Raw genomic sequence first — 27,561 nt, forward strand, 5'->3', positions numbered from 1 at the left:
CTTTGCCAAAGTCATTTTATTCATAACTTTTTATGTTAATCTGAACAGATAACTAAATTGTGTGGTATGCTAAGAATTGATTAAAACTCTGTGTGTGTGTGTATGTGAGAGAGAGAGAGAGAGAGAGTGATCCTCTGCTCGTATAAATTAGTAAAGTTTCATTGACTTCAGTGGAGCTATGCCAATTTCTCTGGCCTAGAGATCCTGAGTTTTAAGATACTAGACTATCTAAAGAATTTTGAGCAATGAATGTTTCAGGGAAGATGTGGGGATGTCATTTATATGGTATCTGAGGAATTGCAATCTTCAAATTTTTAATTAGAATAAGTTTTTGCACCATTTCCATTCTTGTTACAAAGATTGTCCCAATACTTTATAATATCGTCCCAGTGTAGTGCCATTTGCATCCATGTGCTAAAAAGTTGGAATGAACATGCCCATGTTTTCATTCTGATGACAAAACAAGAATGGCAAAAAATTAATCAATTCTTTGAGAGCCAGTGTGGCCCCAGCGTGTAGGGCAATGGGCTGTGAAATAAGAACCAAGTTTTATTCCTGGCTCCACTAGTGACCTGCTGTGTGACCTTGGGCAAGTCTCTTCCCCCGGTGAGCCTCTATTTCCTCTCCCGTCCTTTCTGTCTTGTCTATTTAGATGTTAAGCTTTTCAGGGCAGGGAATTCTTTTACTTTGTTTATACATTGCCTAACCTAATGGAATATTGATGTAGGTTAGGGTCTCTAGGCACGGCCATAATACAAATAATAATAATAAAAATGACCCTCCTGAAATGAGAGAAGAAAATGGTTCAAGCCTAATCTATTCTAATGACAACTTTAGGGCCTGATCCTGCTGCATATGACTCAATGGCAAATTTGTCATTAACTTTATTGGGAGTATGATCAGGGCCTACTAGTTTACTAGCTTATGGTCTGTCTCAAATGCAGTATCGCCTGCACTGTGTTTGTAAGTTATGATTCTGAATAGACGTGCTAATAGATGCATAATTTGCCAAACCATCACAATGTGTAACTAATTTGATCCAACTGTCACTTAAAAATTTTAAGTAAATGCTACAAATTCTTTAATTTATTCCGTTTTCTAACAAAATGCAACTGCAAGTTTAGCTTTGACCCAGAGACAACTGGAATGGCGATATTCTGCAGTAACAGCACACAATGCTGATGTAAGCTATACTGTTCTGGGCCATTTCTGGAGGATTCTGACACACATTTTCTTAGGAGTGTCCATCAGAACAACTATAGTCTATCCAGGGGCGGCGCATAATGGAGGCTGGGGGAGGCTAAGTTGCTGCTGGGGACAGTGGCAGATTTGTGGCCCCTGGAAAAATCTCCCCTCGCCGTGGCCCTGGGGCTGGAGGAGCTTTCACTCCTCACCGTGGCCCTGCGGCTGCAGCAGGGGCACAGAGCTTTTCCAGTCTCGGGGCTGCAGTGGGGGGAGGGGAGAAGAGCAAGGGGGATATCAGGGCCTCGGGGGGGGGGCGGTGGGTGGAGGGGAAGAGGCAGAGTGGAGGTGGAATGGGAGAGGGGCTCCAGGCTCAGAGCTCCAGCCAGGGTCAAGAGCTCTGCTGTGGTCCCGGTTGAGGCTGAGAACTCAACCCTGGCTGGGGCTGAGCTCTCAGCCACACAGACACACCCTGCCCCAGCTGGGGCCATGGGGGGGCTGAGAGCAGCGAGTGGGGGTGGGGCATCAGCCAGAAGGGGCGGAGCCTCAGCCAGAAGGGGCAGGGCAGGGCAGGGGCTAGCCTCCTTAAGGGGAAGCTTCACCCATGAGTCTATCAGTGGCTCTTTCATTCTCGTTAGTAATACTGATGTGACTGCTGCAATAGTATCTACAAAATTAATATAGGGATAAAAAGTTCTGTTCATTTTTCTCTCCAGATAGGTTAGAGGCACATGACTGCTGTTTGCTGCTTTTTATAACTGCAGGTAGTAGGAGTATGTATAATTCATTGTTCTTAGGAGGCATTTGTAGGAGTATAGGTAAAACATCAAAGCTGTACATGATGTGTTTTGATAGATATTGACAAGATAGAGTGGATTATGTACCTCATTTTCTGCTAGAAAGCTATTTCTATGCAATTTTAAATTAAAAGGCATTGGTATTGATTTAATTTGGGATATGGTTTTGAAATTTCTGATTGTTAACAAATCTTCTTTTGCCTGCAGCAGAATCTGAGCACTGGCTTCTCTTGGCCCTGCACAAAATAAGCAGAAAACCCTATGCAGCAAAGTGCCATAGTTTCACACAGCACTAATGCTATTAGATAAAAATAGTTATTGCATTGCTTGTACATGAGATATTTAGTCATAGACCTATCTCTGCTTTGTATAGGGAACAATTGGTGACACATTCAGTACTGGCACCAGCATTTCTGTTCGCTTCAGATGCATTTGCCACAAACAGCTGATAAGTAGTTCAGTATATGTTTTTATGAAAATAAGATCCAGATTCCAATTTAAACCAATGGGAGTTTTGCTTGATTAAAGACTGGGGAATTTGGCCCAAGGTATCCATGGCCTAAAGAAAAGGTTTTTAATTAGGCTGTTCTCCTGAATTTACTGTCGCTCTTTACTTAATCTGTTTTAGGATGACTTTAGCTGGAGAAAGTATGGTATGGCAGACCACTGCATCTGGAGGTGGGAACCTTCCTCAAAAGAGTAACAGCTGTGAGGATTGGGGCTTAGTGACATGTAAAGTCATTAATATGATATTTTGACTTTATTTCTTGATGATCTCAGTGTATTTCTTAGATCTCTCAACTTGAGTGGGTCAAAATTTTTCCTTCAAAAACTTCCCTTGAAAAATTGGGGTTTTTACTAAATGCTATGGTAATACATGAATATTTGTTTATTTTTATTTGGAAAGTGTCTGGTTTCCTTGAAAACTTTCTATTTTTCAGTGGAAAACCTGTTTCAGGCCAAAAACTGATTGTTTGTCCCCCCCCAAAAAAAGGATAATTATTAGGGCTTTTAGTTTTTTTGATGAAATATCAACATTTTCTGCAGGATTTTTTTTCTCTCCCAAACAGCTCTACTCTGAACACGGTAACACAGGTGTTTATGTTTGAGACTGACATTAGAGTTGGGTGAAATGCTTTGTGTGAAAAGTGTAGGCAGCAGCTGAACTAAATTTGTCTGTTTTTGAATTTAAAAATCATGAAATCATGGAAAAACTGCAAGAGATTTTGCTTAGAATAAAAAAGTTGAGCAAATTTTGACCAGGAGGATTAGGGTGTGTTTTCAAGAAGTGTTTAGAAAAGAACGGAGAGGAAGAAGGTGGCTGTAAAATAAGGATGATATTACTGTTCCTACTGACTACATAGATAGGTTTGGGAGGCTTTGGTTTTTATCATTAAGTGTCTGTAAATGTCACTTTCACCATTCACACACAAACCAATGAAAAAATATTTCCATTGCTGATCATTGAAATTTACAAATCGGCAAAGTAAGAAAAATCTGCTTAAGAATTTAGTTTGATTTAAGGATATTTACTTTATGTATTTTGATATGTGATGTTGACAGTTTGTGTTTCAATGTTTAAAAAGCTGTACAGTTATTTCCTGTGTATGCAGTTCCTTACACTCTAGTTATTGGTGCATAATTTACATAATCACTAAAATTATTATTACTCAAACATACACTATGCAAATCCAGATACTCTGGTTGATAATGGCTATCAGCCTGTCAGTGTGCCGGGGTATACGTAATTATTCTAATGTTATTCTCAATAACTGCTGTCAATGTGCAAATTTTTTGGTGCTGTTTGGCTTTTATAATCCCTTCTGTGTTTGATTGGCTCCTATCTTCAGAATGTTCAAGATGTTTCCTAGTAACAGAGAGGATGCCTCAACTACTGCTTCTCCCCCCCCCTCCCCCCGAAGCAGAAAACCTCCACAATTTACATGAAAGAAAAGAAATGCAAAACCAAAAAAAAAAAAAAAAAATCAAAGTATACTGAGCAGTGAAACTGCTGAAAACAAACAGTTTGAAGGGGGGAAATATTAACAAATCTCCTTTTACTCATTTCTTGTCTTGGTCCAGAATTCCCTTTCCTGCAAGTCTGCAGGATTTTCAATCCAAAATAGCCATGGTACATTTGCGCTTACAGGAAGTGCTTATGTTCAGAGAATTGTATTCTCTGCCTCCCAATTCAGCTTTGAAAAAAATGTACTGTAGTTATCTGAGCCATTTGTAGGGCCCTACCAAATTCATGGCCGTAAAGAACGTGTCACGGACAGTGAAACCTGGTCTCCCCCATGAAATCTAGCTATTATTAGAGGGTCGCAATATTGCCCCCCTTGCTTCTATGCTGGCTTCAGAGCTGGGCGGCTGGAAAGCAGCAGCTTCTGGACAGGGCCAGCACCAGCTTAACAAGCAGGTGCTTGGGGTGGCCAAGGGAGAGGGGCGGCACCTGCGGCAATTCGGGGGTGGCAGGTCCCTCACTCCCTCTAGGAGCGAAGGACTTGCTGTTGAACTGCCGCCGCCGATCGCGGCTTTTTTTTTTTTTTTTTTTTTTTGCTTGGGGCGGCAGAAATGCTGGAGCCGGTCCTGCTTCTGGCCAGGTGCCCAGCTCTGAAAGCAGTGCAGCACAGAAGCAAGTGACATGGTATGGGTGGGGTCATCACTTTTGAAGGGGTGGTCTTATGGGTGGGTGACCACCCAGCGCACCATGGTTGGGGGGCACTGTGGTCACAACGCCCCACTCCCACAGACTGCCCAAGGCCCCTTTAGCCCCTGAGTGCTGGGCCTTGAGCCAGGGACAGGCTGGGCTGGGAAGCTCCAGCTGGGGGTTCCTACCAGGCTCTAGCTGCTAATCCCGGCCAAGATGGGCCTTCCTCTTCCCTTGCATGGGCCGCTCCTGGGGCCAGATGAGACCCACCTCTGGGAACCTCCCTCAGCTGCAGGAAGCTCCATGGCTGCTGGCTGGTAGCCCAGCTTTGAAGTCAGTGCCACTGCCAGCAGCAGCACAGAAGTAAGGATGACAATACCGTGACCCTCTACCTTGCAACACCTGCCCCCCGGCCATGACTTGCATTTGGGTCAGGACCCTGACAGTTACAACACTGTGAAATTTCAGATTAAGATTTTAAAAATCCTATGACCATGAAATTTACCAAAATGGACCATGAATTTGGTAGGGCCCTAGCCATTTGTATGGAGGAAAGAGGTTGGGCTGGGATTAAAAAGTAGATGAGAGGGATGGAAGGAGAAAAATGAAGATGAAAAGAAGGGGCAGAGGAAGAGATAAAAGGAACTTCTAACATTTGTTAAAGCAATTTGCCATTAAGCTCTGTGACAGTCCATTCTGTACATTGCATTTTTCCTTTCATTTTAAATTTGAAAATAAAATATTACTGTACCCAAAACGTGAGTGCTTTCTGTTAGCTGTATAATAATCCTATCCTAAAATATCCAGGGCAAAATCACTGCCTTCTAACTAGGGCAGGGATCGGCAACCTTTGGCACATGGCCCACCAGGATAAGCACCCTGGCAAGCCGGGCCTGTTTATTTACCTGCCGCGTCCGCAGGTTCAGCCGATTGCGGCTCCCACTGGCCGCGGTTTGCCGCTCCAGGCCAATGGGGGCTGCGGGAAGCGGTGTGGGCCGAGAGATGTGCTGGGTGCTGCTTCCCGCAGCCCCCGTTGGCCTGGAGCGGCAAATCGTGGCCAGTGGGAGCCGCAATCAGCTGAACCTGCAGACGCGGCAGGTAAACAAACAGGCCCGGCCTGCCAGGGTGCTTACCCTGGTGGGCCGTGTGCCAAAGGTTGCCGATCCCTAAACTAGGGTGTACCCTGAAACACTGCATATATTTCATACTCTCCGTTAAAATAAAGTGGTTCCATGCACTGGTTAGGTAAATATCACCTTGATGAATGAGATGGAAGTGGTGTCTAATGTAAGGCTCTATTCTTGTCTCCTTTCATCTCTGATGGATGACATTAAAATGATCAACTTGCCACTGTCTTAAATTAGGGGCTGAGCCAAAGCCCATTCATATCATAGAAAGACTCCCATTGGACTTTGGATCAGGCCCATAGTCATTTCTGATTTTAGGGTTTGATATTTCCAAGTGCTGAGTACCTTCATCTTCTATTAAAGTATCTTTATAGTGTTGCCAACTATACAGGCCAGGCTAGGTTTAGTTTACAGTTTTTCTTATCTGTTGCATATATTCTTAGGGAAGTTTAAAAAACATAATTTAAAGTCATATAAAGCTACAGTTAATGGCGATGTCTCACTATTTGGTCAACTACGCATCTTCCTTTTCTGAAGCCACTTTGTACCTCAGTTATATCATTTTTCTCCAAGTATTTCACTAGTCTTACATTTATCATTGTTTCCATTATTTTTCCCCACACATGAGGTGAGGGCAGTAGGCCAGTGAGCATCGGGTCTTGTATATACCTTGCCTGGTTTCCATTCTATTGGCAGCAGAACTTCCCATATATCGTTCTATAACTGCAATAGAATCTTTAGACTCCCTTCTGACAAATGTTGAAGCATTTAATTACTTATGTTATCTTACCTGGAGCTGTATTTTTCCTTTTTCTAATGACTGCACTAAGCTCCTGCATACTACAAATTTTTAACACATCAATATATTCTCTCCAGCCAATATATATTCTCTCTATTACAGTTTTCCTCAGTAAACCTCCTTTTTTTTCTCTCTCTCAAAACTCATTGCTTTGATTCATATCTCTACTGACCTTTGGGAATTCCTTTACTAAAATGTCTGCCTTTCCTAAGTTGGAGACCTTAATTTCATTGTTTTACAATATGACCAGGTATACATTTACTTTTACTTTAAACTCATTCATTCTTTGAATTTGCTTATATATTTCTGAAAGCTTTGAATGTTTGTTCATTTTCCCATAGAAATTTCCCCAACTTTTTTTGTGTGTGTGGTCTTTTTGATAGGGGTAAGGCGGTGGCACAAAGGGCTTTTATAATTCAGTAAGTTTTTTTAGTATTCATTGTGTGTTTTGCTTGTCGATATGCCTTTTTCCCCCTTGATTGCTAATTTGCAATCCTCAATCTACCAGGGAACCAGATTTCTATATTGGAGGAAATCGGATGTTCTGGCATCACGGAGACTTGGTGGGATAATACTCATGACTGGAATATTGGTATAGAAGGGTACAGCTTGCTCAGGAAAGACTAGCAGGGAAAAAGGGAGGAGGTGTTGACTTGTATATTAAAAATGTATACACTTGAACTGAGGTTGAGATAGAAATAAGAGACAAACTTGTTGAAAGTCTCTGGGTAAGGATAAAAGGGGCAAAAAACAAGGATGATGTCATGGTAGGGGGTCTACTACAGCCAACCAAACCAGGAAGAAGAGGTGGATGAGTTTTTATTTTTAAACAACTAACAAAATCATCCAAAGCACAGGACTTGGTGGTGTTGGGGGACTTCAATTACTCAGACATCTGTTGGGAAAATAACACAGCAGGGCACAGATTATCCAACAAGTTCTTGGAATGTATTGGAGACAATTTTTTATTTCAGAAGGTGGACAAAGCTACTAGAGGGGAGGCTGTTCTAGATTTGATTTTGACAAATAGGGAAGAACTGGTTGAGAATTTGAAAGTGGAAGGCAACTTGGGTGAAAGTGATCATAAAATGGTAGAGTTCACGATTCTAAGGAATGGTAGGAGGGAGAACAGCACAATAAAGACAATGGATTTCAAGAAGGCAGACTTTAGCAAACTCAGGGAGTTGATAGGTAAAATCCCATGGGAAGCAAGTGTAAGGGGAAAAACAATTGAAGACAGTTGGCAGTTTTTCAGAGACATTATTAAGGGCACAGGAGCAAACTATCCCACTGCATAGGAAAGATAGGAAGTATGGCAAGAGGCCACCCCGGCTTAACCAGGAGATCTTCAATGATCTAAAATTCAAAAAAGAGTCCTACAAAAAGTAGAAACTCGGTCAAACTACAAAGGATGAATATAAACAAATAACACAAGTATGTAGGGACAAAATTAGAAAAGCTAAGGCACAAAATGAGATCAAACTAGCTGGGGCATAAAAGGAAACAATAAAACATTATACACATACATTAGAAGCAAGAGGAAGACCAAGGACAGAGTAGGCCCGTTACTCAATGAGGGGAGAAGGACAATAACAGAAAATGTGGAAATGGCAGAGGTGCTTAATGACTTCTTTGTTTCAGTTTTCACTAAGAAGGTTGGTGGCGATGGGATGTCTAAAATAGTGAATGCCAGTGAAAATGAAGTAGGATCAGAGTCTAAAATAGGGAAAGAACAAGTCAAAAATTACTTAGACAAGTTATATGTCTTCAAATCACCAGGGCCTGATGAAATGCATCCTAGAATACTCAAGGAGCTGACTGAGGAGATATCTGAGCCATTAGCAATTATCCTTGAAAAGTCATGGAAGACGGGAGACATTCCAGAAGACTGGAAAAGGGCAAATATAGTGCCCATCTATAAAAAGGGAAATAATGACAACCCGGGGAATTATAGACCAGTCAGCTTAACTTCTGTACCCGGAAAGATAATGGAGCAAATAATTAAGCAATCAATTTGCAAACACCTAGAACAGGGATCTCCAAACTTTATGAGATGAGGGCCATATTAGATTTTTGAAGGGGCTTCGCGGGCTGAAGCGACTGTGAAAGAAATTAAATATATGCAAAATCATTAAAAAAACAACACTACTCTACTGTGTCAGTGTTGCATTAAATTTTAAATCCGGTATAAAAGTTAATCGATGCAGGTACTGTGAAATCACACAAAATATTTGTCAATACATTAAAAATCATTTCACATAATTTTTTTAAATTTTTTTTCTAAAAACTCACACATTTGTATCATACAAATACTGTTTGGTTCTATTAGTGCTGTAGTTAAAATTTAACCATTATGAAATTGTTAATTTCCATCTTCTTTACTCCATTTATTGGAGATGTAATTAAGCATCTGGCTTGTATTTTTACTCTAAGGCAGGGGTCTGTGCCTGCTCGGCTGCAGCAGCAACTCTCCCCTAAGTTGGCTCCCCTTTTGGGGGGACACTGGCTCCCAGGGGCACTTACCCCTCCGCACAGCTCAGCTGAGCTATTCCCCCCCACCATACACACCCCCGCGAACTGCTGCCGGCAGCCCCTCCCCCTGCCTGCTCAGCATGCCTACTCAGCTGCAGCCTGCCTGTTTGTTTCTCCCTGTACCTGCTCGGCTGCAGCAGCAACTCTCCCCTAAGTTGGCTCCCCTTTTGGGGGGGGACACTGGCTCCCAGAGGCACTCATCCCTCCGCACAGCTCAGCTGTGCTGCCGCCCCGCGTGAGCTGCTGCCGGCGGCCCCTCCCCCTGCCTGCTCGGCTGCCTACTCAGCTGTTCGCTTCTCCCCTGTTGGTTGGAGGGCCGGACAAATGGAAGCCCCGGGCCGGATCCGGCCCGCAGGCTGTAGTTTGGAGACCCCTGACCTAAAAGAAGATAAAATGATAAATAACAGTCAGCATGGATTTGTCAAGAATGAATCATGTCAACCAACCTGATAGCTTTCTTTGACAGGGTAACATGCCTTGCGGATAGGGGGGAAGCGGTAGATGTGGTATATCTTGACTTTAGTAAGGCTTTTGATACTGTCTCGCATGACCTTCTCATAAACAAACTAGGGACATACAACCTAGATGGAGCTACTATAAGATGGGTGCATAACTGGTTGGAAAATCATTCCCAGAGAGTAGTTATCAGTGATTCACAGTCATGCTGGAAGGGTATAATGAATGAGGTCCCGCAGGGATCGGTTCAGGACCGGTTCTGTTCAATATCTTCATCAATGATTTAGATAATGGAATAGAGAGTACACTTATAAAGTTTGCGGACAATACCAAGCTGGGAGGAGTTGCAAGTTCTTTGGAAGATAGGATTAAAATTTAAAATGATCTCGACAAACTGGAGAAATGTTCTGAAGTAAATAGGATGAAATTCAATAAGGACAAATGCAAAGTACTCCACTTAAGAAGGAACAATCAGTTGCACACATACAACATGGGAAATGACTGCCTAAGAAGGAGTACTGCGGAAAGGAATCTGGGGGTCATAGTGGATCACAAGCTAAATATGAGTCAACAGTGTAACACTGTTGCCAAAAAAGCAAACATCATTCTGGGATGTATTGGCAGGAGTATTGTACGCAAGACATGAGAAGTAATTCTTCCACTCTACTCTGCACTGATTAGGCCTCAACTGGAGTTTTGTGTCCAGTTCTGGTACAAATTGGAGAAAGTCCAGAGAAGAGCAACAAAAATGATTAAAGGTCTAGAAAACATGACCTATGAGATGAGGGAAGATCGAAAAAATTGGGTCTGTTTAGTCTGGAGAAGAGAAGACTGAGAGGGGACATGATAACAGTTTTCAAGTACATAAAAGGTTGTTACAAGGAGAAGGAAGAAAAATTGTTCTTCTTAACCTCTGAGGATGGGACAAGAAGCAATGGGCTTAAATTGCAGCAAGGGCGGTTTAGGTTGGACATTAGGAAAAACTTCCTAACTGTCAGAGTGGTTAAGCACTGGAATAAATTGCCTAGGGAGGTGGTGGAATCTCCATCATTGGGGATTTTTAAGAGCAGGTTGGACAAACACCTGTCAGGGATGGTCTAGATAATACTTAGTCCTGCCTTGAGTGCAGGGGACTGGAGTAGATGACTTCTCGAGGTCCCTTCCAGTTCTATGCTCATTAAGATCATGTATTATTGTCTTCATTTAAAATTGCATGAAAGACCATCTCTCACTAGACTGCAATCTTTAGATATTTTTCTGCTGCTTTTGCTATGATTTTAATCCTTTGTTTCCCCCCACATCTGCAAGGTGCAGCTAATTACTTCTATAATGATGCTATAAACTTCTCTTTATCTGCAAGCAATACATCCTCTCCTGTTCTTCTTGTATTCTCTTCCCTGAACAAAGATGTGTTCTGCTGCCTCTATACATTTTTTCTCTTACTTGAACATTTTTCTTTTTCTATTTTGGGCAGTGGATGCCTTTTGGTAGCCTCCGCAAGTGATATTTTTTGAATAATTTTAATTGTTTGTATTTCTCTAGCTCATTCTGCTATTGCACATCCTTTATATGTTGCACTGTGCTTTCCTCCACAATTGCTGCATGTAGCTTCTGTCCCTTCTGTACACTCCTCATCTGAGTGATTTCCTCCACATTTACTGTATCTCATTCATTGTTCCCTTACAAATGGCTGCCATATGTCCAACCCTGTGACAATCATAGAACCTCACAGGGGGTGCGGGGAGGCGGTGTAAATATATGGTTTAACCCAGAAAGATTGATATCCCATTTGGATTGTATCTGGAAATGTCCCATCTTTAAGTGTTATGTGTAAGGACATAGATGGCTGGTTTTCTCCCTCTCTCCTGCTAAGTAGCCATTTAACAAACAATACTTTATCATTGCCTGTACTCTTTTTGATTTCATCCTCAGACAATCCAAGTGGCACTCCATATGTGACCCAACTTGCTTCGATCAGGCATGTAGACTATTGACAAGTAACTTTAATTTTTCCTAGGTTTACAGTTTAAGAAGTCGTTTAGCTTGCTCCTAATGTGTACATTTTATCAATAGATCTCCATCCTGCATTCTTTTAGCTCTTTTTATGCCACCAACACTTTGCTTTATCCATTCCGCCATTTTCAGGGGTTAACATCTCCTATTTTCATTTCTTCTGTCACTGATTTGACAATTTTAAAATGTAGACTTTTATCCTGTTTTTCATTTCTATGCATTCCTCTTCCTTCAAATCCTGATATTAATATTAATAGTATTTTTCTGATTTGAGTCCTTTCCTCATCGCCTGCTGCTCCTCCTTCATAATCCAAGGCAACTTTCTCTTCCTCCCTCATTGTCAGTTTCACTGTTCTGCCTCATTTCAGGTGGGGGGGCAGGGCTAGCCACAGTCCTTAGTTCAGTCTCACTACCTTCAGCCAGAAACCAGTACTCATCCTGACTCAAATCTCAGTGCCAAACCTAGCCTAGACTTGCCCTGTTCCTTCCTGCTCTTATTCTGTGGCTTTATAATCCTATCCCAGCTCCTCCCCCAGCTGGGCTTCATCTGCCATTAGGCCCTATCAATCCCTGGTTCTCCTCCAGGTGCAACATCTAAGGTTAATTTGCTCATCCTGGCCCACATTAATGTGTTCAGGACTTGTGTGGAGTGGATACCCCATTACAGCGGCTCTTACTTCACCTAAGAAGACAAAAGAAATAGCCATTGGACTTTGGGAGCAGACCCTGGCCTAAGAGTTTGGTCAGCAATGTTACTGGAAACATTGGGAAGGGACTTCACCTTGAACCCAGTCTAGTTTGTTAAGTTTTAAAGTGTTTTATCTTTCTCTCTCTTGTAACCATTTCTGACTTTAATGTCTTAGAAGTGTGCTTGCTTAAAACCTCTATCTTTGTAAGTAAATAAACTGGTTTTACCTTTTAAAACTAATTCAGTGTTAAGAATCGTTTGGGTAATTTCACTTAAGGTAGCAGTCTGTTGTACGTTGATCCGCTTAGAGGGGCAATGGGCCTAATATATCAGGACTGTCCAGGAGAAGGCTGAACAGTGCAAAACACGTTTTTTGGGGGGGAAATCCAGGACTGGGAATGTTTTGAGTTCATCCTGAGAGTAGTAACCAAGGCTGGTAGAAGCCAGAGTGTGGCTGGTGTTTGGTGACAGGCAGCTGAGGTCAGAGTTGCGGGACCAGGGCTGTAGTTATACACAGACTGTATGTGACCTGCATTCTGTTTGTGAGGAGCCCAGGTTGGGAGCTACCGTAGCAAAGCTTTGCGAGACTCCCCAGATTGCAGAGCAAGTGGTGACACAGCCCCTCGCTGTCTGGATTGCTCCCCAGAATATATTAGCAGCATTGAATCGTGAATTTTTAATGCTTCCTGTTTGTAAGACTGAAAAAGAGAGAGGGAAACACAACTATCTCAGCTTTCACTTTGAGCAGGAAAATTGTAACCTGTCAGCTAAAGGAAAAAGAACCTAAACCAACTTGTAATCTAGCCCTCTCGACTATTGTTGCCAGCCTGGCAACAGAAGTGACTCATACAGTAACTTATCCACAGTAGAGGAATGATCAAATATCAAGTGCCACAAAACATCAAATCCATCCCAGCTATAAATTCTCAAAGCTTTCCTTCCCTTCCTTGTCCAACTGTGTGTATCTCCTGGATCAGAGCTGCTACAATAGGGCTTTGGCCCAGCATGCTTTAGTAAGCTGGGAACAGAATGAAACTCTTCTTTAACTGCATATGCTTGCCTTTTTACATCTTCTTTCTTTTTGTTCTTTGTCTCAGCAATTCTCCTTCAGACATGAATAATGATAGGGCACCGAGTAATATCACAGTAGTGAACACTATATTCCACTCAGATGAACTTTGCAGAAACTGGCTATTTCAGTAAAGAAAGCTAAGGGTAAGATTCTCCTCCTTCACACACCTTGCACGGTACCTTGCACCAGGAATAGTCCCATTTACCTCAATAGGACCACTCAGAGTAAGGTACTACTCAGTTTCAGTAAGAATGGCAGAATCTAGCCCTACACTGGAAAAGAAAAGGGGCCTAATCCAAAACCCATTGACATCAGTGGAAAATCCTCCCTGGATTTCAATGGGTTTTTGATCAGATTCAAGATACAGAATATTCATATAGCTTTGTTGTCTAATTCTTTGATATTTGTATTAATAATAGCTAGTTCTTGCATGGCACTTTTTGACCACAAATCTCAACCTCTCAAAGGAGGTCAGTAACATTATCCCCATTTTACAGATGGAGAAATATAGTCACAGAGACAGGATGTGATTTGCCCAAGATCACTCAGCAGGAGAGCCAGGAATAGAACCCAGGTCTCCTGAGTCCCAGTCCAATGCTCTTAAGAACTAGAAAATATTTTTTGATACTGATTTTGTCCTTTTATCTTTACTGGAAATGTGTATGATGCTCTTGGTTACGTGGGTTTATGACATCCTTCTCACGATGATGATAGGTCAGACCTGCTGATTTTTATTCAGATTTTAAATGCATTCTAGAATTTGAGTCTGAATGCAGTGAAATACAGCAATCTCTTTCTTAGATGGCTCACCATTTTCATTTAAAATAAATACAAGGGTGAGGGAACAGACACGAGCTGTATCCCTGACAGCAACAATTACTACCTTTTCAACCCACGTAATAAATATTAAGCCCCTTCTTGCACTGGTTTCTATTCATTCAAATAGTGATCTGTAGGCAAGATAGCCTGCTCCCATGTATTTTAATAAATCTGCATTCTTAATCAAATTACCAAACTGAAAGTACAATTAATTAAATTCACAAAAGCAACTTCAAATTGAAGGCATATTAGCCTTTCTAGACCACTAGTAACTTTCCTATTTCTAAAACCATTTTAAATTCACTTGCTCCTAAAAATCTCCTTTTGACATTCCCACTAAAGTAATCAGATCCTTTCTGGTTCTTGTCCTTTGTTAGACTTTAGCTACCTGAATATTTTTAGCCCTGAGTTGGATGTGATCCTGCCTCCATAATTTCTGCATTTTCCCATGTAAATTCCATGCCTTTCTTTGCCATCTCTCACTTCTTTTTCAACACAGAGGCTAAGACCTTGTTTAGCAGTGTCCTTGTGTGTGATTGACACTTGTCATCTCTTGCAGGCTATCTTATTCCTTCACTGACTTCTTAGTCATGGTCTTTTCAAACATATTCTTATTCATAATCTCTTATGCTATTTCTTCTTCTCTCATATTATTTTAAACCTCTTAACAGCTTCCAATAATATTATGCCCTATATAACTCTCATGCTTGTTTTATCTTGTTTTATATTCATGCTGGGCCAGGCTCTGTGAGCCTTTCAAGCTATATTTTGAATCCAAAAGGGTTTCTATGTGAACTTACAGATGTATATTAAACTACACTGATATTACATTACAGGGGTCAGAATCTGGCCCTGGCTCCAACCCCATGGTGCCCAGTATTGCAGGAAGAATATGTACAATTGGAAATATTCTCTGTTGATATGGACAGTTTTATTAATATCGGTCCAAATCCCACAGCCCTAAGTCAGGCAAAGCTCATATTGGAGTTCTGCTTGACTGAGGACTGCAGGATTTCACATGCTGAGAAGATTTGGGAACAAAACCGCACGGACTTAGTTAATGCAGATGCCTGTAAAAAGTGTTATTAAATTTCAGAAAACAAAATTTAATGCAAATATTTTTTTTAAAAAATCAAACCAGCTTCATGGTGATTCCTTGCTGCACATTAAAATAATGAATACTTGCATTTATGAATATGAATCAAGCAATATTGCTCACTCTGATGTTACCAATTTCCGTTAGAAAAAATGCAGGAACAGTAAACAAGAAATTACACTGAACTCCAATTTTTTAGCTTAATGCAACCTAGCTTTAGCTAAGTTTATGTTTTGAATAGGGAAGGGACTGAAAGCTTGTTCACAATTTGGTTTTTAGAATTTCAGACATGCTGATCCAATGTATTTGTGTTCTCACTGAAGACAGACATTTTTTCCCCCTCTACTTGGTTACCCTGGAAACTGAGGATGAACGATTTATCTAGGGGCCTGATCCTGCAGTTGTCATATAAAATACCCATTGCCTTAGAGGGGTGCCTCAATTTTGGTCCAGCACTGGTTGTTTATCTGGCTTTAAGTTGGGTGGATCAAGTGCATGAAGGGACAAACCAATTTTTTTCTCCCAATAAATATCAGAAGTCATGACTGAATGAGTTGCCTGACGGAAAGAGTGCTTGCCTAGGAAACAGACCTGAAGAAGAGCTCTGTGTAGCTCGAAAGCTTTGTCTCCTTCACCAACAGAAGTTGGTCCAGTAAAAGATATTACCTCACCCACGTTGTTTGTCTAGGAACCAGTCTGTCATTTAAGGGCCTGACTATGAAGTGCTTGAGCTTCCTCAACTGAGTGGGAAGTCCAGGGGAGTTGAGGGCACTTGACATCTCTCAGGAACAGGCCCTTAGTCCCCCATAATACCGAAGTATTGCAGGGCCTCGCAGTGTGAAAAGATTATCACTATCATAAAAATACATAGAAACTTCAAAGCATTCTCTCTAAAATACTGAATACTCTGGTTCTCTGTCTGCTCAACTTTTATTTTGTCTGACAGCATGAGCACCCGGTTCTGTTTTCACTGTTTTTAATAAAAAATGGCTGACTGAAAGATTTGTATACCACTGTATTATTATCATTATTTAATACTAGTATTAGAAAGTGACCCATTCCTGTTTGGTGGCCCTTCTGTTGGTGGCATCTGACTCGGATGATGAAAATGAACATGCATCGGTCCGCACTACTTTGGATGGTTATCGAGCAGAACCAGTCATCAGCATGGACACATGTCCTCTGGAATGGTGGCCAAAGCATGAAGGGGTACAACAGTGCCATGTAAACGCCTGTTCTCACTTTCAGGTGACATTATAAATAAGAAGCGGGCAGCATTATCTCCCATAAATGTAAACAGACTTGTTTGTCTTAGTGATTGGCTGAACAAGAAGTAGGACTGAGTGGACTTGTAGGCTCTAAAGTTTTACATTGTTTTGTTTTTGAGTGTAGTTATGTGTTTAAAAAACAAACAAACTACGTTTGTAAGCTGCACTTTCACAATAAAGAGAGAGCACTACTGTACTTGTATGAGGTGAACTGAAAAATACTATTCTTTTTTACAGTGCAAATATTCGTAATAAAAATAATATAAAGTGAGCACTGTACACTTTGTATTCTGTGTTGTGATTGAAATCAATATATTTGAAAATGTAGAAAACATCCAAAAATATTTAAATAAATGGTATTCTATTGTTTAACAGTGTGATTAAAACTGCGATTAATCACGACAACTTTTTTAAACCTTGTGATTAATCGTGATTTAATTTTTTAAATCATTTAACAGCCCTACTGTCAATATATGGTGCTGTGTGGAGTGTGCTGTCCAATGTATCTCCTGAGGAAAGCAAAACCACTAAGCATGAATCTGAAGTCAAGATAATGTCTAGGCAAGTTTTAATGTTTTTAATTGAGTTGCTGAGGCAGCCAAATGTAACACTTATTAATATCCCAGATTTTCCCATTTGTTTTGTTTCCAGTCAGTAATGCTTTTCTTCACAACATTCTTACTACTCTACTGAGACTCCTCCTATGTAATTAACTTCCAAAGTAATTCTTAAGTGCAGCATTCTATTTACATCCAGTAGTTATCAGATGACATGTTCTGCCTTTAGCACTATCCTGTACATGTGGCTAATCAAGCAGTTTATATTTAGGCTTATGTCCAGAAAGAATAAATGCAGATATTCCTTATTAATGCCCCTATCTGGCAAGGGGCTGAATACTCTCAACGCCCATTGACTTCATTGGGAATTGGAGGTGCACAGCACCTCCCTGGATCATGCTCTAAAAAAGTAAATGTAATAGGGTATGCAAACACCACTCTGGACAACAAGGGGTTAAAACACTGCTCTGGGCTTAGTCAGCCCAGCCCCACCACACCTGTAAGAGAGGTACAGGCTGGAGGAAGAGTTAAAAGGGTGCAGACCAGTTCACTTGTTGGTGGACCAGGGAAGAGAACAGACCTTCAACCACTGAGGAAAGGCAGGAACTTCCCCAACCACCACTGCCTGATAGTCCCTCCCTGAGGTAAGGGAGAGCCAGATCCTGAGACAGCCTGAGAGAGAGGCGTTCCTTGCTCTCTTACTAACTCCGTTTTTTTGTGTTAACACCCCTCGCTTTCTGTTTATGGACTACCCTGGGAGCGGGAGAGACTTTGAAGTGACCTGGCCGGAGGGCCAAGTCACAGGAAGGAGCAGGCCACCGCAGAGAGCAACTAGCAGCAGCAGATTCTAGCGGAGAGATGCCACACCACACCCAGTCATGAGGAGGTGCTGGCGGTGAGTCAACCCCTGCACAGTAAGGTATAAACTTTCTGGCTGTTGTACATGTCAGTTGGTCAATTAAAATATATACATTCTGTACTCTTGGAAAAGCCTTGATGCAAGAGATGGCATCTTCTGTAATTATGGTACTGATGAGAATCCCCATATTTCTCTTGTCTATATGATGCTGTTAGGGCTTGATGCAGGAATTACTGGGAAAGATTCCATGGCATGTGGTTTTTTTTCATAGATTCTAGGACTGGAAGGGACCTCGAGAGGTCATCAAGTCCAGTCCCCTACCCTCATGGCAGGACCAAATACTGTCTAGACCATCCCTGATAGACATTTATCTAACCTACTCTTAAATATCTCCAGAGATGGAGATTCCACAACCTCCCTAGGCAATTTATTCCAGTGTTTAACCACCCTGACAGTTAGGAACTTTTTCCTAATGTCCAACCTAAACCTCCCTTGCTGCAGTTTAAGCCCATTGCTTCTTGTTCTATCCTTAGAGGCTAAGGTGAACAAGTTTTCTCCCTCCTCCTTATTGACACCCTTTTATAAATTATAAATGATCATTCTAGCCTCTTCTGGCTTTAAAATCTATAAATCTGCAACTGGCCATACTGTAAATATTGCTCCTGAACACATCCTAAAAATTATTGAAAGCTGCGTTTAGTGCTTCTCTCATTCTATGCTCAGGTAATTGGCTTAATATAACATTAGCATTTTTACTGGAATGCAGCACCTTTATGATATCCAGGATCTTTTGAATGGAATATGAACACCCTACATTATTAGGAGTTGAAGGTCATGTTGTCTGTCATTCAAAAAGGTAATTTTGCATGGATTGAAACTACAAATTCCTTGCACCTAGACTTTAATGCCTTGGTATTTTGACCATTTCAAGAAGCCTGTTTCTCCTCTAGTATAAAACAACAAAAATGTGGAAATAATTAAACAAGAGTTATCAAATACTTTGTGAATAATGAAATTAAAACCCAGTACATCAAATCACAATAGAAAAAAAGACTCAAAATATTGTGTAGAAGACGAATATAACTTCCACTTACTTTCTTTGTTTTGTCCATTGCCTTCAGTATAGAAACATTTAGGTCTTCTAAGGTAGACAGCACATTTTCATACTCTCCCAAATGCTGAGAAAAATATTCTGGAAGAATAAATCATGACTCCAGTAACCTTTCATCTAGGATTTTAGGTATTAGACCCAGCTAGTAAAATAAATGTAACAAACAGCTCACCATGTTCTGAGTATAATGGCAATATATACTTCCCTACATAACTTTCAGTGTGGGATGAAACTGAAGAGCTTTCCCATAAAATTCTGTTTTATCAAGGAAAGTAATTAACATAATTACATTTGTTTTTCTTTTAGCAGCACTATATGTTCATTTGAGGGAACTGGGATTGTACAGTGAATAGGGCATAGGATTATGAATTGAGAGACCCTGAGGTCAATTGCGGCTTGACAGCTCAATTAATATCTCTGCACCACAGTGTTAGATGAAAAATAGCTCTGGTGCGTCTATGCATGCTGCAATCACATCTCCGATTGCAGTGCAAACATACCCTGTGAAGTTTTTTAGTTAGATGAGAAGGAAACAAAAAGTCAGTGGAGTCACTAATACATAAGATTGAGGAGAAATTAGCGACAGAAGGTGATATTGCTTAGAGCCTGAATTCAATTATTTGCCTCATTATTCACAAAAATAAGTGGAATGTAGTGTGACTTAATATCCTGGAGATGAAGATGCATTTTATTTGGAGGAGAGGGAAATAAAATATGGAAAAGCTGTAAAAAAATCACTGAAGTGAGCATGTGGCTATTTCGGATTTTCAGGGCAAAGGGCTCAGATGAATTCAGTTCCAGAATTATGAAGACCAAAGCAGGGAAGATGAGAAACAAACTGCTGGGAATTTATAAGAGATTTTTGAGGATGTTGGAAAGATCAGATGTCATGAGAGTAGCTAATGTAGTCCATGTTTAATCAAAGTTGATAGGAAGAACAGGATACCTTTAAACCTTATATGCCAAATTCTGCATATAGCAGTGGTTCTCAAAGTCGGTCTGCCGCTTGTTCAGGGAAAGTCCCTGGCGGGCCGGGCCAGTTTGTTTACCTGCGGCGTCCGCAGGTTTGGCCGATTGCAGCTCCCACTGGCCATGGTTCGCCGCTCCAAGCCAATGGGGGCTGCGGGAAGCGGTGGCCAGCACATCCCTCGGCCCACACTGCTTCCCGCAGCCCCCATTGGCCTGGAGCGGTGAACCGTGGCCAGTGGGAGCCGCAATCGGCTGAACCTGCAGACGCCGCAGGTAAACAAACCGGCCCGGCCCGCCAGGGACTTTCCCTGAACAAGCGGCGTACCGGCTTTGAGAACCACTGGCATATAGCATTTAGCACTTACAGTCAGACAATGGAACAGGAGTCTGGTTCCATGGGCCTGACTGCAGAATTGGGGCCTAAGTGAGTGCACAGTTTGCAGATGTAATAAGCCGATCATTAGCAGTAAACTATAAATCAAAGCAGTAAAGAAAGGACACAAAACCATTATCCTCCCTTTTGAGGTCAGCTGTAGATAATTTTGGCCAGATCCTAAGCGGCTGTAAATCACCATAACTCCTTTGACTTGAGCTGAGGATCTGGCCTTGTGTTATTTCAGCCATGCACTCATTGCATTTCACCAAAGAGATCGCTCATTCTCCCCACATTTGGTCACAGTGTTGCATTAGACCTACATGCAAACATGCTGGCATTCAGATGATTGTGGGTATTTCACAGTGACCTCCTAAAAGGCTTCCATGCTATCAGCCCTAGAAAAATATAAATGCACACATACCACTCTTCCCATTATTTTTTGATGCCCCCCCCCCCGAAATATGCCTTTTTTTTTTTACACGAATAACTGATTTTTGACAATTTGTGGGTGCATTTGAAGGACTACTCTGAACTGTGTACTTCTTGTGCTGCAAGCAGCATTATTAACTCAGATGCTGTGAAACTAGCCCAGGAACAAAAATAAGTGCTTTTCAGGGAAGCACATGTGGTGGACAGCTTTTGTGGGGCATATTCTTCAGCCAATGGGAGTTTGACTTGATTAAGATTTGGCAGAATTTGTCAAGTTGGAGGAGAGTAACAAAGCCATTGGAAATGCTGACGTTGCCTAAGCATTTATACTTGAGGAAGTAATGGAATAATTGGAATAAAAGTTGTCCAGCAATAAGCAAATAAAGTAGAGCAGAGAAAAGCACTTTTGAATGATAAAATGAGACAGAAAATTCATGAAGTATTTTTGCAGAATTCTCTAGCAGATTCCAATTTAGTCTTCAAGGTTCATTGCGCCATCTCCATTTTTCCCAGGAGTTCAGACCATGTAGTTTATATACTTGTTCCATGTTATCAAAGAGAAAATTGAGCTCAATCCACATGATGTGTTCACATGCAATACAAGCCTGTTGCAGTCTTGTTGTATGGCTGTCTTTGAAAAGGGAACTTACCACAGAGTTCTTCTGTGTCAAGGTTGCTGAAAAGATAAGAATACATAAATATAATTAATCACTGTTCTTTTGCTTTATTAGTAAGGAGTAAGATTCAAAGAGTGATTGGACACTTATATGGATAACATGAATATCCAGAGTTACAACAATTAATATATATATAAAGTAGTTTCAGAAGGATAAAAACCGTTTGTTTCAGAAGTTATGCCAGTCTCTAATTATTAGGGACTAGAGTGAGACCTTTGAGGGCCAGATCAATCCACATGTGTCTACTGCTGAGTTCTTACATCTTCCTCTGAGACATCTGGTATTAGCTGCTGTTGGAGACAGAATACTGAACTAGATGGACCACATGTCTGACCCAATAAGGCAATTCCAATGTTCCTTGTTAGTACATAAGAATGGCCATATTGGGTCAGACCAAAGGTTCATCCAGCCCAGTATCCTGTCTACTGACAGTGTCCAATGCCAGGTGCCCCAGAGGGAGTGAACCTAACAGGTAATGATCAAGTGATCTCTCTCCTGCCATCCATCTCCACCCTCTGACAAACAGAGGCTAGGGACACCATTCCTTACCCATCCTGGCTAATAGCCATTAATGGACTTAACCTCCATGAATTTATCTAGTTCTCTTTTAAACCCTGTTATAGTCTTAGCCTTCACAATCTCCTCAAGCAAGGAGTTCCACAGGTTGACTGTGCGCTGTGTGAAGAAGAACTTCCTTTTATTTGTTTTAAACCTGCTGCCCATTAATTTCATTTGGTGGCCCCTAGTTCTTATATTATGGGAACAAGTAAATAACTTTTCCTAATTCACTTTCTCCACACCACTCATGATTTTATATACCTCTATCATATCCCCCCTTAGTCTCCTCTTTTCCAAGCTGAAAAGTCCTAGCCTCTTTAATCTCTCCTCATATGGGACCTGTTCCAAACCCCTAATCATTTTAGTTGCCCTTTTCTGAACTTTTTCTAATGCCAGTATATCTTTTTTGAGATGAGGAGACCACATCTGTATGCAGCATTCAAGATGTGGGCGTACCATGGACTTACCATGGACGCACAGGGGGAGGGATAGCTCAGTGGTTTGAGCATTGGCCTGCTAAACCCAGGGTTGTGAGTTCAATCCTGGAGGGGGCCATTTAGGGATCTGGGGCAAAATTGGTACTTGGTCCTGCTAGTGAAGGCAGGGGACTGGACTCAATGACCTTTCAAGGTCCCTTCCAGTTCTATGAGATAGGTATATCTCGATATATATATATTATATAAGGGCAATAAGATATTCTCGGTCTTATTCTCTATCCCTTTTTTAATGATTCCTAAAAAGTACACTTTGTAGTATCGGCACCTCAATATAATTGTGACTGGTACTTTAATATCTAAAATACATTGTGGTGCTTACAATAGTATTTGGAGTCATGGATCTTCCATGGCTCACAAAACTCTTTACAAACAAGTAAGCCACATCACATTTTTGTGAAGTAGGTAAGTATTATGAAAGTGTAGTACCCTTTTCAGGGACAGTCTGATGCCGATAGCCTGCAGATAATCAAGGAGGCCCTGCCCCACCCTGAGGGCTGAGCCATATAAACAGGGCCAGGAAGCAGAGTTGACTCAGCCGAGCAAAGTAGAGTGGGGAATAGAAGCCAGGTAGGCTGCAATGGGTGAGGGTTGCTTTCTGAGTACACCTATGCAACAAAAAAAGACTCATGGCAGGGAGTCTCAGAACCCAGGTCAGCTGACTCAGACTCACGCTGCGGGGGAAAAAATAGCAGTGTAGGCGAGTCTTGGGCTCTGGGTTTTGCTGGGTTTCAGAGACTGGGCTCCAGCCTGGGCCCAAATGTCTACACTGCTATATTTAGCTCCACTGTGCAAGCCCAAGTCAGTTGACCCAGCTCTGAGACTTGCTGCTGTGGGTTGTGATTTTTGGTGTGTAGATAAGCCCCCAAGCACGAGGAGAGAAGCCTAACCTGACTTGGAGACTGGTGAGTGGACTGTAAGTTTGGGAGCCCTGAACCAGGGTCCTGATGAACAGTTTGTTACAATGATTCCTGTCTTGAAACCTGATTAAAAAGGGGATATGGTATTTTTGTGAATATGGCTTCTTGCCTTGGGTGGCTAAAGAAAATCTTTTGCTGCTGCACTGGGTGAAATTAAAGAGGGGCACACCGGTAGCGCCATACTGGGTGGTAAGGGGATGTGTAGGGACTGCCCACACCTTTACATACCCATTTCACAGACTAGTAAACTAAGGCACTTGGCGATCACACAGTGAGTCAAGGCTGAGCTGCCAATTTAACCCAGGAGTCCTAACACCCAGTCCCTGGCTCTGTTCATGATAGAACTTCCTTCCATTAATTACAAAGACTGAGATTGTCTCCTATATGGGGAAAACAGTCAACAGTGGCTCAGGAAGTTTACTCTCGGTATTGTTTCATCAGGGGGCGGGGTTCTGCTTTGCAGGAGAAGCAGGGGTTCAGCCCCCAAGATTCCTCTGGGTCCCTGCACCAGCTCTGACCCCTAGCTGCACTGCCTGGCCATTCCCTGCTGCCCCTTGAGGAAGGAGATGTTTCACATCAGGGATTCAATCAGCATTAGCTTCTACAAAGAATCCCACCCTGGAGCAGTGGGTAGTGATGATGAGGGAAGGATGTATGTTCCTCTATGTTCCTGGTCCTTCACTTTCTGCCTCCAACCCCCAGCATTCCCTCTCCTTCTCCAAGGAGGGGCTATCACAGGGATTGGGGGAATAGAAGGGATCATGCTTGAAGGTTGCACTCTTTCTTCATTGGTCCCCTGGTCAGGGATCTGCGCAATATTCAGACGCTCTGGCCAGCTCTTAAAGTTGTAACTAATACACAGCACTTGTTTAGGCTTGGCTTTAAAGTTAGGTGCTTTACAAGAGGAAATGAAGAATTAATCTCTCATCTGCTAGTGGAAAAAGAAAAATGCACAACAGTAAAGAAATGGTTCAAACATATGGGAGGTTGTGGTTATGGAAAATTAACACATCAGTTCCATACCTAACCAAAAAGACATTTGGTTACTTTAAATTCCATACTCAAAGTACATCCATCTGCAGAACCCCCCCCAGCACACCTGTGCAATTTTTTTATTTTTATTTTTTGAATATCAACATTTGATAGACATGCCTGGTCTGTTAAATGTGCATATGGACACTTTGCTCAGTTTAATACAATTACTAGAAAGGATATATTATAGTTGTAATGATGCTCACTCTGTAATATGGTAACACCCTGTTAAATAGAAATCTCTGACTATATTTCTGTATAATGTTTTTGTAAACAAAAACTAACTGGTGTGTGTGTATGGTTTTTTTTTTATATTTACATGGTAAGGATTTATAAACATGTTAAAATTTCCTAAATAAATAGTTTAAAAATTAGTTGATTTAAGAAAACATCCATCTGAAGGCGTTTCTTTCCATTTTGGGATTAGAAATTGGTTTGAGTTACTTTACTGAACCATTAGATATATTTATTGTCATCTAGCTGTGTTTCTCCTACTCCTGAAATCTTTTTTTTTTTTTAATCTCTCTGCCTGGAAGCGACAGACAGTCCAAACTGGACTATCTCCCTTTATCATTTGCTTCTGATATATTAGCATGTTTGCTCCATTGAAGAATCTTTACACTGAATTAAATGGAGCTTTCACAGGATCATGTTTTTGCTATGTATTTCTGCTGCAATGCAGTAGGGACTGTGAAGTGCAGTGTTGTTTTAACAGTCAATGGAGGTTATTATTAAAACATACTCCCCATTACACACATCATGCAGGATTGCTGACCTTAACTGACACTTGCTCACAGTTTGTAGTTTTCCCCCTAAATTAGTATATTTTTCAATGTTTTTTATCGAAGGAAACTTGTGTCTCATTGCCACAATTACAAGCTGTTGGGTATGCAACTGAAACCTTTACAAAATGAGTGAAAATTACAGAGAGAGGGATAAAGCTATTAGAAGTGATTTTCTAGGTCTTGGGGGTGTCAATCCAGTGAAATACCAGGAATTAAATTAGCTTGCAAAAACTAAAGAATCCAAAGTAATTTAAGATCTAACAGTTCAGCATCCAGACACTTCTTTCTCATGGCAAAAAATAAAACCTGAAGCATACTGTACTTTAGAGCAGAAGGAACGTTTTCCTTTTTTGATACCTTCTATCTTTCTGTCATTCTTTCTTCCTTCTCTTTCCCGTCTCTCTCTCTGCAGCCTAGTACCACTGTCAGCCTACTATCTTTACTAATGCACCAAATAGAAATAATAAATAGTAGAACATTATTGAATCAACTTAGTGATACACAATCTTCTTATCTATTGTATTAATGTCAGTCATTTTTTACTTATGTTGGTTACCCTTCCAGTACATTGAATGAAATTTAATTGGTCTACAGTCCTCTGTTGTTAATGCATCTCTACTTGGTAATTTCTTAAAATAAAGATTAAAAAATGCAATAACAAAAAACCCCTCCAAGAATAAAAATGAAGATCAGAAGGATGTTCAGAAATGCAGTTTTCAGTGAAAATGTATGCTTTACAGATATGGGAATTCACAAAACTTAAAGGAAGAGTACAGAGGCAGATAAATCCATTTTGTTTCCTGAAGCTAATCATGGAGTGGGACTCATTTTCATCCCATCAAATGTAGGGCTGAAATGCTATATTATTTTCAATACCTGGAAGTCCAGATTTTCTGTCCTGCAGGAATTTTAATAATTGAAAGAACATTATTTAAATAACTTAAAATTCCCTTATTTACATGCATCCTTACTTTGCACTTCACACCCAGGTTTTTCTCTGTTAGGTGACACTCTTGATTGTGATATTGAATATAATAGATTTTAAGGCCAGAAGGGACATTATGATGATCTGTTCTGACCTCAATCGTAGCGTTGCCACCTATTCAGGTTTTCCCAGGATCATCCTTTTTGTAGTAGTTGTTCCAGGAAATCTGTAAGGGTGCTCAATATATGCTAACAGCTGTCTAATTTTATGGGCTCCAGATCATCCCAAATATCCTGTGTTTTTGTACATCAGAAGTGGCAATCCTACTCCTACATATCACAGGGCAAAGAACCTCACACAGTTATTTCTGCATCAAGCCCATAACTTCTGTTTGAGCCACACTATAAGTTATGGGAGGAGATGTACCCATTCCAGAAACCCACCTTTCATGCTGACTGCCTGGTTCTTGCTGACTTTCTTCAGCAGAGGCCTGCCCTCTTGCAGGAACTTTTTCTGAGCCTGCCTTTTGACTGTGGCAGAGGTATGAGATAGCTCAGTGGTTTGAGCATTGGCCTGCTAAACCCAAGGTTGTAAGTTCAATCCTTGAGGGGGCCACTTAGGAATCTGGGGCAAAATCAGTACTTGGTCCTGCTAGTGAAGGCAGGGAGCTGGACTTGCTGACCTTTCAAGGTCCCTTCCAGTTCTAGGAGATGGGATATCTCCATTAATTTATGTCATTGCTAAAGCTGGCTGCAGCAGCGCCCTCTCTTCCATGTGGTAAGTTCTTAATTCCCATTATGTTTCCCTTTTCCTACTCTTGAGGAGATGGTACATTCTTCTCACTCCCATACAACAGCCAGAAAAGTCCCTTATCTCTTCATCAGTGCGGTCCTTTCAGGTTAACCTGCAAAATCACCCTTCCCCATCCCTGATGAACACTATCTGTATTCTGAGTGGATCCAACTTTAGGAGCAGATGGTTAGCTGCTTTGCCAACTTTTCCTCACTCCCACACCTTCTGCCCATGCCAGTCATCAGTGGCTTTCACATACTAGCTCTGTGTTGTATGAGGGCAAACCTCCATATTATATAAGGGCAAACAGAAGGCAATTTCCAGGGTTGCACAATACAGGGAGAAGAACATTAAATGGGGCCTAACTCACCAGGGGACATCAGCAGAGGCACACACCCTCAGCATGGCCTCTTTAGGTATTAGTGGGGTGCGTCTACACCACCTTTCTCTTGAAATTACAACCACCTTCTGACTGCTCTTGTTCACACCAACCCACTGCCACCAATTTTGTCCAGCTGAAGAATAGGTGCAGTGTATATGCACCTCACTCCTTAAACCTCACTTCTTTCATACTGATT

At 41.4% G+C, this 27,561-nt stretch overlaps 1 protein-coding gene across 1 annotated transcript in view; it reads right to left on the reverse strand.

Annotated features, from left to right (window-relative positions):
* NECAB1 (N-terminal EF-hand calcium binding protein 1) overlaps positions 1-27,561 on the reverse strand; it is a 123,757-nt gene that overhangs the window by 41,470 nt on the left and 54,726 nt on the right. Inside the window, exons 4-5 of the mRNA XM_065399436.1 lie at positions 21,451-21,476; positions 19,010-19,107 (exon numbers count right to left, since the gene is read on the reverse strand). Of these exons, the coding sequence (XP_065255508.1) occupies positions 19,010-19,107; positions 21,451-21,476 (124 nt within the window). The remainder of the gene's footprint in view (positions 1-19,009; positions 19,108-21,450; positions 21,477-27,561) is intronic.

This window comes from Emys orbicularis, chromosome 2, assembly GCF_028017835.1.
Source record: "Emys orbicularis isolate rEmyOrb1 chromosome 2, rEmyOrb1.hap1, whole genome shotgun sequence".
In the NCBI taxonomy this organism is placed as follows: Eukaryota; Metazoa; Chordata; order Testudines; family Emydidae; genus Emys; species Emys orbicularis.